The 15070-nt window shown below is 40.4% G+C and overlaps 1 protein-coding gene across 2 annotated transcripts in view; it reads right to left on the minus strand.

The window, feature by feature from the left end:
* The window catches only part of nbr1b (NBR1 autophagy cargo receptor b), a 104882-nt gene that overhangs the window by 40856 nt on the left and 48956 nt on the right, over nucleotides 1–15070 (minus strand). For both annotated transcript variants that reach the window (XM_030409388.1, XM_030409387.1), the window contains exon 8: nucleotides 5819–5944. In XM_030409388.1, the coding sequence (XP_030265248.1) occupies nucleotides 5819–5944 (126 nt within the window). The remainder of the gene's footprint in view (nucleotides 1–5818; nucleotides 5945–15070) is intronic.

Here is a 15070-nt window from a genome sequence, read left to right on the forward strand (position 1 = left end):
GTAGGAAAGACCCGTCGTTTGTGTTTTAACAAGGTTTCACTTATGAGTTATTGAGTTATTGAGTTATTAACACTTATGAGTTATTGATCCGGTAAGTTCAAATCTGTGAATATATTTCCAACTTTACCAAACTGCTCGCTCGCTGTGCTGTAAGTTTCGTTCTTCTGTTTTGAGACGCTGCTGCTGTTTGAGAGGCTTTCACGTGAGATCATCGATGTGATGATGAGACTCCACCTGCGCGAACCGCGAACTCACTGAAGTTACTGTGAGTGACTACTGTGCACTCAGGTTGCTGTAATTCAAGGCAAGCCCACTACGCTGACCGGGCCAGGGGCACAAAGGACACTGTGGCCATACGATGAGATTTTTTTCACGCGGCATCAAGGCGAAAGTGCGGGTGGCCGCCGTTGCCGCCGTGAAATTCCCACCCTGCATGCAGTCAATGCACTCTATATTGAAACATCTGATCAGCCTGCTTTGATCTATTTTGAGAAATCCGATCAAAACCGATAGGGGCATTATCGGTCGATTGCGATCGGTGGCCGATCGATCTGTGCATCGCTACCCAATATGAATGTTAACTCCGGTGTTTAGCTCTGTCTTTATGGCTACTGGTTAGCAAAAGTGTCTTTCAAGTGACCAGGCAGTTATAACGTTACTTTGTGGTCAGGACGCTCTGAAGTGTTTGAATTGGTTTAGAGAAATGACGTTATTCACACTTCAGAAAGGCAACATGGCGTTGCAGCGGGTAACGATTACGTGGTAACTCTGTCTACCCCGATGTGAGGAATATTGTTTGTTACTCAGGTTATCTACAGTGATCTGCATGAGGCACTCATCATTGTAATTTAGCTGTATTGTTCAGAAAGAGAACAATCGGGGAATGTGCTGTCTTGGTTATCTGGCTTCCTCTGTTACCGTAGTTACAAGCATGCTCGTGCACGGCAGGCTCCTCTATGAGGATGGGATTTAAAGGCAGGGCTGCAGTGTAGCAGAAAGGAAGAAAGAGGGACCTGGGAGCTGTGTTCATTCAAATTTTCTGACTAAGTCCACGTTTTTCTCAAAACTCCAGACTGCAGCTTTAAGTAAAGGATCTGAATAATTCCTCTGCAACAATTTGAAGCATAACCATTCAGTTGAGTTTTAGCATACGGAACTATTAACCCCAAGCTGTACATCATACTGCTCATGCGTTAAAATAAGGTACAATTCATCTTTGAGGACTGAAATGGGCCAAATCACAGCTAAGTGCATAAATAAATGGTTTAATAAATAAATTAGAAAATAAATGCACCAAAGGTAATATCTTAAATAAATGTAGGCATTCATTATTTGACATTTTTTATTTAATTTGCGTCTGCATCTAATTTTGGATTATTTCAACTGAAGTAAAAAGAAAATACAGAAATAAATAATTGTAAAAATAAATAGGGGTGAAATACGAATGGAAAAGAATACAACATAAATTAAACAAGTACATTTAAAAATGAGTAAGTAAATAATGCATTGAATTAAATGCTAAAGAAAGTGAATAGCTGAATTAATACAAAGGAAAATGAAAAATACGGAGACAAATTAAACTGGAAATATCAATTTATGTAGCATTTTATACATTAATTAATATCTACATGTATCTGCTATATTATTTTCATGCATTTAATGGGATATTAATTTCTTTATTGAGCCATTTACTTATTTCTGATTTTGTTGGTTTAGCCCTCCATAGTCTTGTCCATGTCATGTCAAAACACTTTTAATAATTCAAGGTAGAGCTGGGCGATATATCGAATATACTCGATGTATCGCGGCTTGTTCTCTGTGGGATGTAGAAAATGACTATATCGTGAATATTCGAGTATACATTCAATTGTCACGCAGTTGCTTTTAGTCGCGGGCCGGGCACTGAACTACAGGTTTTTCTCACTCTCTCTCTTCTCTCCGCACAGAGAGATAAAACAAACGCACCTAGTTACGTACATCACATTCTGTTGTGCGTGCCCGTCATACGCCCGGCAGCATATAGCAGCAGAGAACTCAGGTAGTGGCAGCAGCAGGTGCTATGAAAAATGGAGGGAGAATTAATTTCCAAGAAAAACAATGCAGGATCCATCGTCTGTCGGTGGTTTGGGTACAAGAAGGAGGACGTAAAGTATGCATGGATTAAAGTTCTCCTCCGCTACGACGGATTTCCGTCATTCAAACTTCACAGAAGTGACTTATGAGATCAATGTAGATCGGAGGAGAACAAGTGTTGGCTGATATTATTGACAGATTGTCACACTCTACAGCCAATGATATCGTTAACAGCGTGTGCGCGCCTGACCAATGACAGTGTAGTGACCCACACAGGGTGGGATCTAAACACGGAGCGGCGCTAACGTTTAGCTGCTTAGCTAGCAAGGACTCGCCGCGCTGCTACGTTATCAATTTGTTTTTTAATTCAACACGTGAGAACTCGTCTGACACGGAGAGTCTCCTGTTGTGTGCTACATGTGTTAAATAACAACTATCCACCTTATTCCTGACTACGTGAGTTTACCCATGGTTCATAGCGGTATTCGGTTATGCTCTTCCGGTTGAACTGGCTGACCTCGGTGTTTACGTTAACGTAGCTGTCATGCTCGCTCTAAAACCGGCTTTTAACACAAAGAAAGCGACAGAATTGATAAAAATCGGCGGTGGATACACAGTACAGATGTTTTAATAAGTCGTGAGGACAGTTCTCACAGTGCCTCACCCGTCAGTTCTCACGGAGTAGGCAGATGACATGAAGCATTAGCACGGCATTAGCCCTGACGTTAGTGATGTAGCTAACGTCGGGCTAATGCTTATCTTATATTTTCTGAAGATGTTGACGGTGGAGAATTACGCAGTTACAAAAACACAGAAGCATACAACTACCTGCACAGTAACAAAATAGGGAAAGTACTGTTGAAGAAACACAGCGAGTTTATATTTCTGAAGGCAGCAGTAGCGCCCAGCCAGAGTGTCAATCAAGCTAAACATACAGCGTGGATAATGCTGAAGGAAAGTGAAGCCGTGGAGACAGGCGGCTGCTCGGACGTTGCCGGGTTAGGAAAGTCATGCAGCAGCTATTCTGTGGAAGATATTCATAAACCCAAATATTTATTTTGGTGTCAAAGCCGCGAGCCGCGCTAGTCTCCGTTCCTCCTTCCTCAGCATGGCGTGTAGGGCTTCCGCGTTTCTCCTTCCCCTCTGGCAATGTGAGTTACCATGGTTACAGGAACCCCTGAAACTTTATAATAATCAGTAAGAAGTTTTTGGTTAGTTTGACTGTACAAAATCATGAATGTAGCCTGATTGTAGCTCAATGCTGAAATCTTGTATTATAACATAGAACAAATGTAAAGCCTCAGCACTTCTTTGATTATTATCATTGATCATTGATCATCACCTGGTTTTTTACATATCCAGTCCCTCTTGGATCGCTTTGGATCAATTCTTAAAACTTATTAGAAATAGAATTAGAAATCACCATATATTAATGCAGTATGAACAATGGGCCTCATTCATGAACCGTTCTTACGAACAAATTTGTTCTTAAGTCCCACTTACGAAGATTTTACGAAGATTGTGGCATTCATGAATTTTTTCTCATCTAGGATTTTTTCTTAGGCAAGAACAAATCCTACGAACACTCAGGAGTACTCTTACGCACATTTCAGTGCCGAAATGTTGGCATGGTTGTTTTCTTCTCTTGTGTAGTTCAATAAAATGCAATATTACAGTGATAATTCTCTCATATTTATTCATTTATTTATTTATTTATTTATCTCATATTTTTGGTAATTCACAAAGAATTTAAATTCTAAAATAAATTAAATGTGCCAATGATTTAAGATAAATCAAGTAAATTGGAACCCCCCCCCCCCCCCCCCCCACCCTATTTATATGTGGCAGTTCTCCATCCAAGGCCTGCAAAACAATGGCATATATATTGCTCCTGCGGCTTTCATCAATGTAAGAACACAGCTGCGAACAATTCTGAGGCTTACGAACGAGTTGGTGAATCTGACGTAGGGTTTTCTTAAGGAACCTCTTAAGAACAACTTAAGGTAGAATCTAAGAAGATTCTTAAGAAGATATTGGTGAATGAGGCCCAATGTTTTTATTTAGACACGTAGAATCATCATACTGGCATTATTGTATGCATCAAAGTGTTAATTCAAGGCTAAGGGAAAATATCGAGATATATATCGTGTATCGTGACATGGCCTAAAATTATCGGGATATTAGTAAAAGGCCATATCGCCCAGCCCTAATTCAAGGTCTTTTGACAAAGTAAGCTTTTCAGGCTAAGGGACAATTTTATAGTACAATGGCTGCGTAGAAACTATTTCACATTATACAACAAGTAGTTCCGACCAAGCAATCTGATTGGTCAACAAGAAATTTAGACCGTGCTCAAATCAGCATGACAGCACGCCTGACTCATTACTCAAAATATTACTCCGCCAAGTCTGTGCCAACATTGTATTCATCTCCATGGCAACATTGTAACTGTCAGAGCTGGAGTAGGAAACGGCGGAGAAATAGGATACAAAATTGATCGGTTTGTTGTTAATTTTGATTTATTTGTTTCAGAGTCTGTCCGAGGAGGACAGCAACAGGGCCAGGCTGGGAGCGAGCGAGGAGCTTGAGATAAACATGCGGGAATGAGTTATCAGCAAATGGGCACACCACGAGAGTGTCCCGTAAAATGATCAGGGTGATGGCGAAACAAATGTACGCCACCGTGAGTGACAGCAGAGATGAGGAGTTTGCCGCAAGTGCTGGTCGGCTGAATCGTTTCCTCCGCCGCAACAACTTCACTTGCAGAAGACAACTATTGCCCAGAAGGATGCCAGATAATTCACAGAGAAGCTGGCAAAGTGTGTGACATTTTCATCCCGGATTTTTGAGAGGAAGGAATTAAACGCCTGTCCCAAATTGCCGCCTGGTCCCAAATAAACGCCTGGTCTGTTAAGTGACTGAAACAAATAAATGCCCCGGCTATTATCTATATTCCCTTCTGTGTGAGAGACACTATTGTGACCACGGTGAAAACGTTTTATAAAAAATATAAAAGAAAAAAAATCTACATCTTTGTTATAACTTGGGCGATAAAAATAAGCAATTTCTGTTTATTTGTGCAGTATTGACTTAGTTCGGGAAATTCAGAGACCGCAATAAAACATAAACATCAGCTCAGAGTTCACTCATCTGAAACTAGAAAATCCTTTCTGTTGCTAGGTCGTTCCTAAGGGTTGGATTATTTGCTGTAGTGGTAAACTATGTTCCATTACACATATGAGTCTACTGACGTGACTGATTTTGTTTCAGTTATTAGTCAGACCCCATGAGTTTCCATGGAAATGCGACCCACACTCTCAAAAACCTTTAAAATTTGAGAGCAAATTGTCCATCAACATGGATATATTTTGATTAATAATTTTATTTTTGTTGGTATTAGTTGTATAATCACAATATTACCTCGAGGGTGTGCTTTAACGTCATTTGAGCACTTCAGTGCCGCTTGCGGACCGCATCACTGTTGTGCTCAAATGACGTTAAGGCACACCCTCTCGGGTAATATTGCTTAATAAGAATCAGAATCAGAATTTCTTTATTGTCCCGCAAACAGGGAAATTTCTTTGCCACAGCAGCCAAAGGACAGTAATATCACAAAAACAATAATAATAACAAAATATAAACAATAAAAAGGTAAGAAACAGTATAGACTCATATAGACATATAAACACAATATTGTACAGAAGGAACATGAAATTAATAAAGTTATAAAGTTATTCTGTCCTACCTGCTGTGGTCTGGGGCAGGTGATCCGTGCTCTGGGATTGACAGGGGAGTCCTGGCTCTCACCAAGTTGTGACTGGGATCATGAGAGAAGCTGCAGGGCTCACACAGAGTACAGGAGGTGCACACACTGAGCAGAAACAGGAGAAAGGGGACGGGAAAAGAAGATTGAGAGAGGTGGGAGAGACAGAACAGTGAAATATGAATGGGAGAGAATCTGTTTTTAGACTGGACAGCAAGCTGCCAATTTGCCCGTCCTTGTGCGACCCACAGCTGGGGAGTTTTAAAACCAACAAACGGCTGATCACAGCAGTCAGTCCAACACTTCATCCGCGGACATTAAGATGACCAACTGGACAGCCGCTGAGATCCAGGAGATGCTAGAGTCTCCTCGGTCTCTGTAGCTGTCTTAGTTGTCCGCTTGTTGTTGTAGCGGCAAGCTAGGAACAGTCATAACTTCCAAATTAAAAGCCCCTGCTAAGAACCCAGTTCTAAACTCCAATGGGGTGCAATGTAAAGCTCTTATTTTGAAGACAAATTCGTTGTCACTGTTCACAGCCCAACTTTGTGCTTCACATCACGTCACATGTTTAAGTCTACCCCGGTGGCGGCTTTTGGTAAAGGAGGAATACTAAGCCTCCGTTTTAGAAAGACAAGGCGGCACATTGCCGCCCTAACCTTGGAGCAAATGTGCCGCCTTTTCTATCTAAAAAGGGCTAGAGATAGACAGATGAGAGAAAGGGTAATTCCAGCTAAAGAACTGAAACCATGATGTAGAACAGGCAGCACATAGTTAAAGGAGGACTTTTTGTTGCTGTGCAATAACACGTTGCTATGAGGCTATAGACTCATGAAAAGTGAAAGCACAGCTCAGAGTAGTGATGTCCAGGTAAACAGACACTGACTCTCATTGTTAAGTTTCCGATAAAAGGAAAAGAAACATTTCTGTGTGCTGTGTCAACACTGTTTCTTTCAGCCTAGTCACCTCTCTGCTCTCTCTTTTTATTCTCTCAAATGATAGATTTCAGTTTCTGAAATCCTGATAGGTCTTGGCGTCGGTATGCACTCTATTGCGTGCTATTCTAGTTTTCTAAGGAATTGGTCGAGGTAAGACTAGAGCCAAAGGGAAGAAGTCCCTCAAGAAGTTTAGGCAAGGCAAGGCGAGGCAAGTTTATTTGTATAGCACAATTCAGACACAAGGCAACTCAAAGTGCTTTACAGGCACATACAAACTACATTAAAAGACATACAAATTTCATTTAAAAGACATTAAAATTGCATTAAAAAAGACATAAAAACAAGTAAAAACATTAAGAAACAAACATCAAAACAAGTAGGCTAAAATAGAAAAGCTTTAACAGAAACAAGACTGTAGAATAAAAGTCACAATGCAGTTCAAAGACTTGAATTAAAAGCAGTGGCAAAAAGAAATGTTTTAAGTCTTGATTTAAAAGAGGTGAGAGTAGGAGCAGACCTGCAATTTTCAGGGAGTTTGTTCCAAATATGTGGCGCATAGTAACTGAAAGCTGCTTCTCCATGTTTAGTTCTGACTCTGGAGATTGAAAGCAGACCAGTACCTGGCGATCGCAGAGGTCTGGATGGTTCATAACACGGCAGCAGATCAGAAATATATTTTGGCCCGTCTATTTGGAAGTCTAGACAGGAAGCCAGTGTAAAGATCTAAGAACTGGAGTGATGTGATCTATTTTTTTGGTTCGTGTTAGGACTCGAGCAGCAGTGTTCCGAATCAGCTGCAACAGGGAGTCCTGTTAGGACACCATTACAGTAGTCGAGCCTGCTAAAGATAAATGCGTGAACAAGTTTCTCCAAATCCTGCCGAGACATAAGTCCTCTTATCCTGGATAAATTCTTAAGTTGATAGTAGGCTGACTTTGTAACTGTCTTAATGTGGCTGCTGAAATTCAGGTCTGAGTCCATAATTACACCGAGGTTTCTGGCTTGGTCTGTAGTTTCTAACATTAAGACTGTAGCTGAGCAGAGACCTTTAGTAATTCTTCCTTGGATCCAAAAACAATTATTTCAGTCTTATCTTTGTTTAACTGAAGAAAACTCTGACACATCCAATCATTGATTTGTTCAATGTATCTACTCAGCGTTTGTATGGGATTATAGTCCCCTGGTGATATGGTCAGGCTTGGGGAGTAACGGACTACATGTAACGGCGTTACGTAATTAGGATACAAAAAAACAGTAACTGTATTCCGTTACAGTTACAGAAAAAAAAGCCGTAATCAGATTACAGATACATCTGGAAAAAAATTGGGATTATTAGTTGGATTACAATTAAAATATATGATGATGAATGATGAATAAGTGTGAATGAATTAATCTAACACTTGCCAATGCGGCAATGCCGTATGCACGCGCGCACACATTACTACAGTTCACTACAAGTCAGTCACAACGACGCTCTGCTCTCAAGTGAAGCCAGACGGCTCATTATGGCCTCGAGCGCTAGAGAAAAAAATGCTTTCACTGCGTGGAAATTTCGCCATTACTTTGTTTCTAAAGAAGTAAGAGGGAACAACATCACGGTACAGTGCAAGCTATGCCTCCCAGCTGTGCAACACACTGTCATCGTCCAAGGACACCACATCCAATTTAAAGAAACATTTAATGGTAAGCGAAACTGCGAACGTTAGCTAGCTACACAGAAATTATGTTAGCTAAAGTTAACATTAGTTAGCCTGCTAACCAGACTGTCATTGTAACAACTACTACTGCTGTTGCTGCTACTAGGTATTACTACTGGGTCTGTGGGTGGTGCTGCTGGTGACCGGGTTGGTACGTGTTTAGGTTTTTGGTAGTTTTGAAGTCTCGTTTTGGTTCGCTCCCGTTTGCCCTGTTAAAATGAAGACATTACGTTGTTAATACAAACTCAATACTTCCTGTGTCCGTCTCAAATTAAAAGTCCTCTAACATAAATAGCTCAGTAGGCTTTTATTGTGAAACATTTGCACGGACTTCATCGTGGAAAACTCGTTGACTTTCGAGGGCCCCATAGGCACTTAAAATGTAGCTACTGCCACCTTGTGAGGCTTGTACATTACAAAATTGCCTGAAACACCTGCAGTGACTGAAATGGGTCACTAACACTTTAGATCACAACAAGGTATTAAAATAGCATGATTATATTAGGAAATTGTATGGGTAATTTTGGGGGACAAATAAGTGACACACATCCTATATGTGGGGGTGTTTTACAACTGCTATTACTAGAAATAGGCCTAGTAGTCACAATAACACTAATAATAATTGTTATTACTATTATTATTATTATTATTATTACTATTATTGTAATATGTGATGTAATTCTTGAATACAGCAGAATAGTTAGTAGTCAATGAATAAAACTGAATAAATGTAACATACACTACAATTAATTACATTTTTAATTTGCTTTATGTGTTCCTCAGAGGAAGTCTTTATTTGCATTTGTATTGAGGTAATCCAAAAGTAACTTAAAGTAATCAAGTTACATTACTTCAATATTGTGGTACTTGGATTACGTTACTGAGTACATTTTTTAACAGTTAATTAGTAACTGTATCGGACTACATTTTTAAAGTAACCCTCCCAACCCTGGATATGGTTATATAAATTTGTGTGTCATCTGCATAACTATGGTAGCAAATGTCATTGGTATCCATTATCTGAGCTAGAGGGAGCATGTAAATGTTGAATAGTAGAGGCCCCAGAATGGAGCCCTTGGGTACTCCGCTTGTGATTTTCATCCGTTCAGATGTGTAGTCACCAATAGACACAAAGTGGTCTCTCTCATTTAGGTAAGATTTAAACCATTTTAGTGTTGTACCAGAGAGTCCAACTCAGTTGTCCAGTCTGTCCAGTAGTATATTATGGTCGACTGTGTCAAGAGCAGCACTGAGATCCAGTAATACTAAGACTGAGATTTTTCCGCTGTCTGTGTTTAAATGAATGTCATTGAGGAGCTCAACAAGTTCTTTTATTTTACTTAAAATTGGCAGGTTTGAAATGGGCCTATAATTATTAATTACTGATGTGTCCAGATTTCTCTTCTTCAGGAGTGGTTTAATGACTGCAGTCTTCATGGCTTGGGGGAAGACGCCTGAGAGAAGAGATGTGTTGACAATCTGCAGCAGATCTGAAATCATGCAGTCTGAGACTTTTTTGAAGAACTCTGCTGGTAAAATATCAAGACAGAAGGAAGATTTCAAATGCTGTATAATGTCTTGCATTTTTTTGTCATTGATTGGATCAAATTGTGTCATGGTATTAGAGTTGGTTTTAGATGGACACACGATTGAACAGCTGAAAAGCACAGATTACTTGAAATGACAACAACTGAACAAGTTTAAAAGTGTAAAATAACTTAAATTTCCTTCAAACACAAAGTATTAAAAATACAGTCTCTTATAAACAAATCCTAACACTTTTAGCTGGTCCTGATCGCTTCTCGCTTTTTTTATTTCTTCGAATTGAATCACGTGGTTGTATTGCAGGTGGTGGAAGAGGTTGGATGTGTTACCTTGACTTGTCGCAACGGTCTTTTGTAGAGATGCACCGATCAGGATTTTTGGGGCCGATCACCGAAAGCAGTATCTGCCGATCCCGATATTGCCGATCACCGATCACAGCGTCAAATCCATAAATTCTTCTACATTGTTGTCTTGTGTAACTTTCATATATTTATTTAATGATTCTTCTTACACAACATTGACGTTGTATTATTAAGTATAAAAATTAGGAGATGAGAAAGTATCATGAATAAAACCACCGTTTTATTGCAGGCTGAGGCAATGTGCAATATTTCACACTCTAGAGACTCTCTTAGAGACAACTTGGACTCAGCTTACATAGATTCACTGTAGATTACTAGTGGGAATGCATGCAGTCAGGGTGGGAATTTTGTCATTTTAGGGGCAAGTCCATTTGGCCTTCACTTTTTTTTTCAGGGGCACCAAGGCCACATGACAGGGCACAAAGGCCACTGGGTAAAATGTGTTGATTTACCTTTCAGACTGATACCATAACATCCTAATTTATAACAAGACATGGATTGTGTATTAAAACATTTTTTTTTATACCAAAATCAAGTTAAAGTTACATTAGAAAGTAGTTTTTGTTAAGTAGGGTTAGGGTGAGGTGGGTTTTGTGACACCTCACTGAATATTAGTGTTATTGAATATTTCTCCCAAATAGAAATTCCCCAAAATTATGGCAAAGCACATTTTTTCCAAACAAAAAATTGTAGAATAACCAGCAGGAGACCACTGATGTGTGGAGTGATTTTGGTGACACTACACTCTGAATAATAGTGAAGTTATTGAATTTTTTGTAGTTTCTCCTTTCGGTGTTACACTTTGTAGACGGTCCCTGCGCCCTCGTCTCACAGACTGCTGACCATACAGACCAGAGTTAATGTCCAGACGCTCGTTTTGATTAACATACGGTTGTAGCTCGTTGTCTACCTTACTACGGTAGAAAAGAGCCGTGAGTTATTGATCCGGGAAGTTTGAATCTGTGAATATATTTCCAACTTTACCGGACTAAATCCTACCACATAAGTCAGTTACGTATCATGTCAAAACCGGCTGCGCTCGCTTTCGCACCTGTGCTGTAAGTTTCGTTCTTCTGTTTTGAGACGCTGCTGCTGTTTGAGAGGCTTTCACGTGAGATCATCGTGATGATGAGACTCCACCTGCGTGAACCGCGGACTCACTGAAGTTACTGTGAGTGACTACTGTGCACTCAGGTAGCTGTAATTAAAGGCAAGCTCGCTACGCTGACCGGGCCAGGGGCACAGAGGCCACTGTGGCTGTACAATGAGTTTTTTTTTCACGGGGCATCAAGGCCAAAGTGCGGGGCAACGGCGGCCATGAAATTCCCTCCCTGCATGCAGTTAATGCACTGTCTTTATACTTAAACGTCATCTGATCGGCCTGATGTGATCTATTTTGAGAACTCCGATCAAAACCGATAGGGGCATTATCGGCTGATTGCGATCGGTTGCCGATCGATCGGTGCATCTCTAGTCTTTTGGCACAGTTTACATTTGACGTTTTTTTTTATTTTAGATTTCTGCATATTAATATTCATATAAAATAGAGGAAGCACTAAAGTACAACAAACATAGCTGTGTCTCATTTGTCCAGTTTACTAATACAATCTGCAATTATTTTGTATTAATATATTTATGCTAAGTAATTTGATGACGTTCCCTAAATCAGTTTACAGCGATTCAGTGCCATGTTCTGGGAGGTGAGCTAACCGTCCTCCTGCTGCTCACACGGGGTGAACCTCAGTAAAGTCGCGGCTGGACCCGAGTAGAATCAAGCCCGACCCGAGCCCGTGCACGTTGTGTCCGAGCCCGGCCCGACACACTGAATGTAATTATGAGCCCGATACCGATTTAAACCCGACAACTGTTTAATAAGTGGGCTGTTATAACTGACGTTCTTGACTACAATTGCGAGTTGTTTGAACTACAGAAATCTTAATGAATAATGCAACAAGTGCCGCACTTAACGCACTCGACAGAGCCGACAAATGTTATTATCACGGCCCACGACTTGTTTAAAATGGGTCCACACCTCCGACTTTCCTCCAAACTTGCTCAAAGTTAATTCTACTGTTTTTATTTTTTTCTTTACATCTTCATGCTCCATGTTGCACTTAAGCTACACAATCAGTGATGCAGGTAACGCGTTACTAGTTTTGTCATTTTCCTTAGTAAAAAATATATATATATTTATATCGGGGAGTGACGTACGGTGGCCCAGAGGTGTCAGGCCAAATACAAAAGCCACAACACGAATACAAAAGCCACAACACGAATACAAAAGCCACAACACGAATACAAAAGCCACAACACAAATACAAATGCCACAACACGAATACAAAAGCCCCAACACGAATACGAAAGTCCCAACACGAATACAAAAGCCACAACACAAATACAAATGCCACAACACGAATACAAAAGCCACAACACGAATACAAAAGCCACAACACAAATACAAATGCCACAACACAAATACAAAAGCCACAACACGAATACAAAAGCCACAACACAAATACAAAAGTCACAACGGAAGTGACCCAAAACGGAAGTGACCCAAAACGGAAGTGACCCACAACGGAAGTGACCCAAAACGGAAGTGAACGGCAACGGATGTTGACAATGCGGCGGATTGTTGCAGCCATTTTAGGACCCGTGTGCCGGCTGTCTCTGGGCAACACAGAGTCCAACTTCGTCGCTGACTTTCCTCCAAGCTCTCTCCTGTTTTGTCCAAGTCTCTGTGTATCTGTTTCTGTCCCGGAGCTCCCGAACTCCGGTCTCTGTATGCGTAGTGTGGTAGTATAGTACGGAGCTAACGAGCTTCGGGGCGCCGAGCACGGAGCATTAGCCCCAGTTAGCACAACAATAGAGCAGCTAGCTTCTCTCGCTTTTTGTGTCGCTCCGAGCCGGGGTTGCAGCGCCGACAGCAGCGCTCCGGTCTGCTCCCCGAGCTCTGTACCACCATACCGCTGTACACACATACAAAGACCGGACAATAAAGGAGAGTGCTTGGAGGAAATCGGAGAGGAAGTTGGACCACTTGCTAAGTTATGAAAATATGTGTCTGTTACTTGATTACAGCGGTCTGTTGTACTTTATTATGAACCACAGTAGCACAATCACAGCTGTACAAATGTACGCCACCATGAGTGACAGCAGAGATGAGGAGTTTCCTCCACCGCAACAACTTCACTTGCAGAATGATGCCAGATAATTCACCGAGAAGGTGGCGGAGTTTGTGACATTTTCAACCCGGATTTTTGAGAGGGAAGGAATTAAACGTCTGTCCCAAATAAACGCCTGGTTAAGTGATTGAAACAAATAAACGGCCCGGCTATTATTTGATATTTCCCGGTATGATAACTCTCCCGGCCGGGGAGAGAGACATGCGTCACAGTGCTCAGCTGCAGACACAGCAGAGAGGTGACGAGATGCGACTCATCATGACTTACAGGCATCAAGGCCACTCAGCGTTACCTTATTAAAATATATATATATATATATATATATATGTATATATATATATATATATATATATATATATATATATATATATATATATATATATGTATATATATATATGTATATATATATATATATATATATGTATATATATATATGTATATATATATATGTATATATATATATATATATATATATATGTATATATATATATATATATATATATGTATATATATATATATATATATATATGTATATATACATATATATATATATAAATATTAGGCAGAGTTATGGAAATGAAGGACACATGAATGTGATTGTGCTACTGTGGTTCATAATAAAGTACAACAGACCGCTGTAATCAAGTAACAGACATATATTTTCATAACTTAGCAAGTACAGAGCTCGGGGAGCAGACCGGAGCGCTGCTGTCGGCGCTGCAACCCCGGCTCGGAACGACACAACAAGCGAGAGAAGCTAGCTGCTCTATTGTTGTGCTAACTGGGGCTAATGCTCCGTGCTCGGCGCCCCAAAGCTCGTTAGCTCCGTACTATACTACCACACTACGCATACAAAGACCGGAGTTCGGGAGCTCTGGGACAGAAACAGATACACAGAGACTTGGACAAAACAGGAGAGAGCCTGGAAAAAAGTCAAGGACGAGGTTGGACTCTGTGTTGCCCAGAGACAGCCGGCACACGGGTCCTAAAATGGCAGCAACAATTCGCGAGAAGGGTCTAGCTGCAGCCGCAGCCAAGCCAGAGCCGCTACAAACCACGCCCATTACAAAACACGCCCCCAACAAAACACGCCCATACAACACTACGGTGGCTGTGGAGGCCCAGAGAACTTAGAAAGCAAACACAAAGGAAACAAAGCAATAACCAGATCATTTTTAACAACTTTAACGGTTGATTCACAACATTAAATGCTTTTCAATGCAAACAATGTGCTTGAAACAATAAATATATAAAAATAGAAAGTTAAGTAATAAAAAAAATAAAAGATTGGGATAAAAGATTATATAGGACTGCTAAATCTGGTGCATGCATCTTTTCATGTTTTATATAAGTGACTAATGTATGTGCACAAGGTTATTTTAAACTCAATAAAATAAAATATTTTACAATAATAATAATAATAATTAGTAGTAGTCATTTCAATTAAAATAGGTTGTTTCCACCAGCTGTTTTTCTAAGAGCCACACTGTCACAGAGCTTGGCCTACTAC

This window comes from Sparus aurata, chromosome 24 (genome assembly GCF_900880675.1).
Source record: "Sparus aurata chromosome 24, fSpaAur1.1, whole genome shotgun sequence".
Taxonomy (NCBI): domain Eukaryota; kingdom Metazoa; phylum Chordata; class Actinopteri; order Spariformes; family Sparidae; genus Sparus; species Sparus aurata.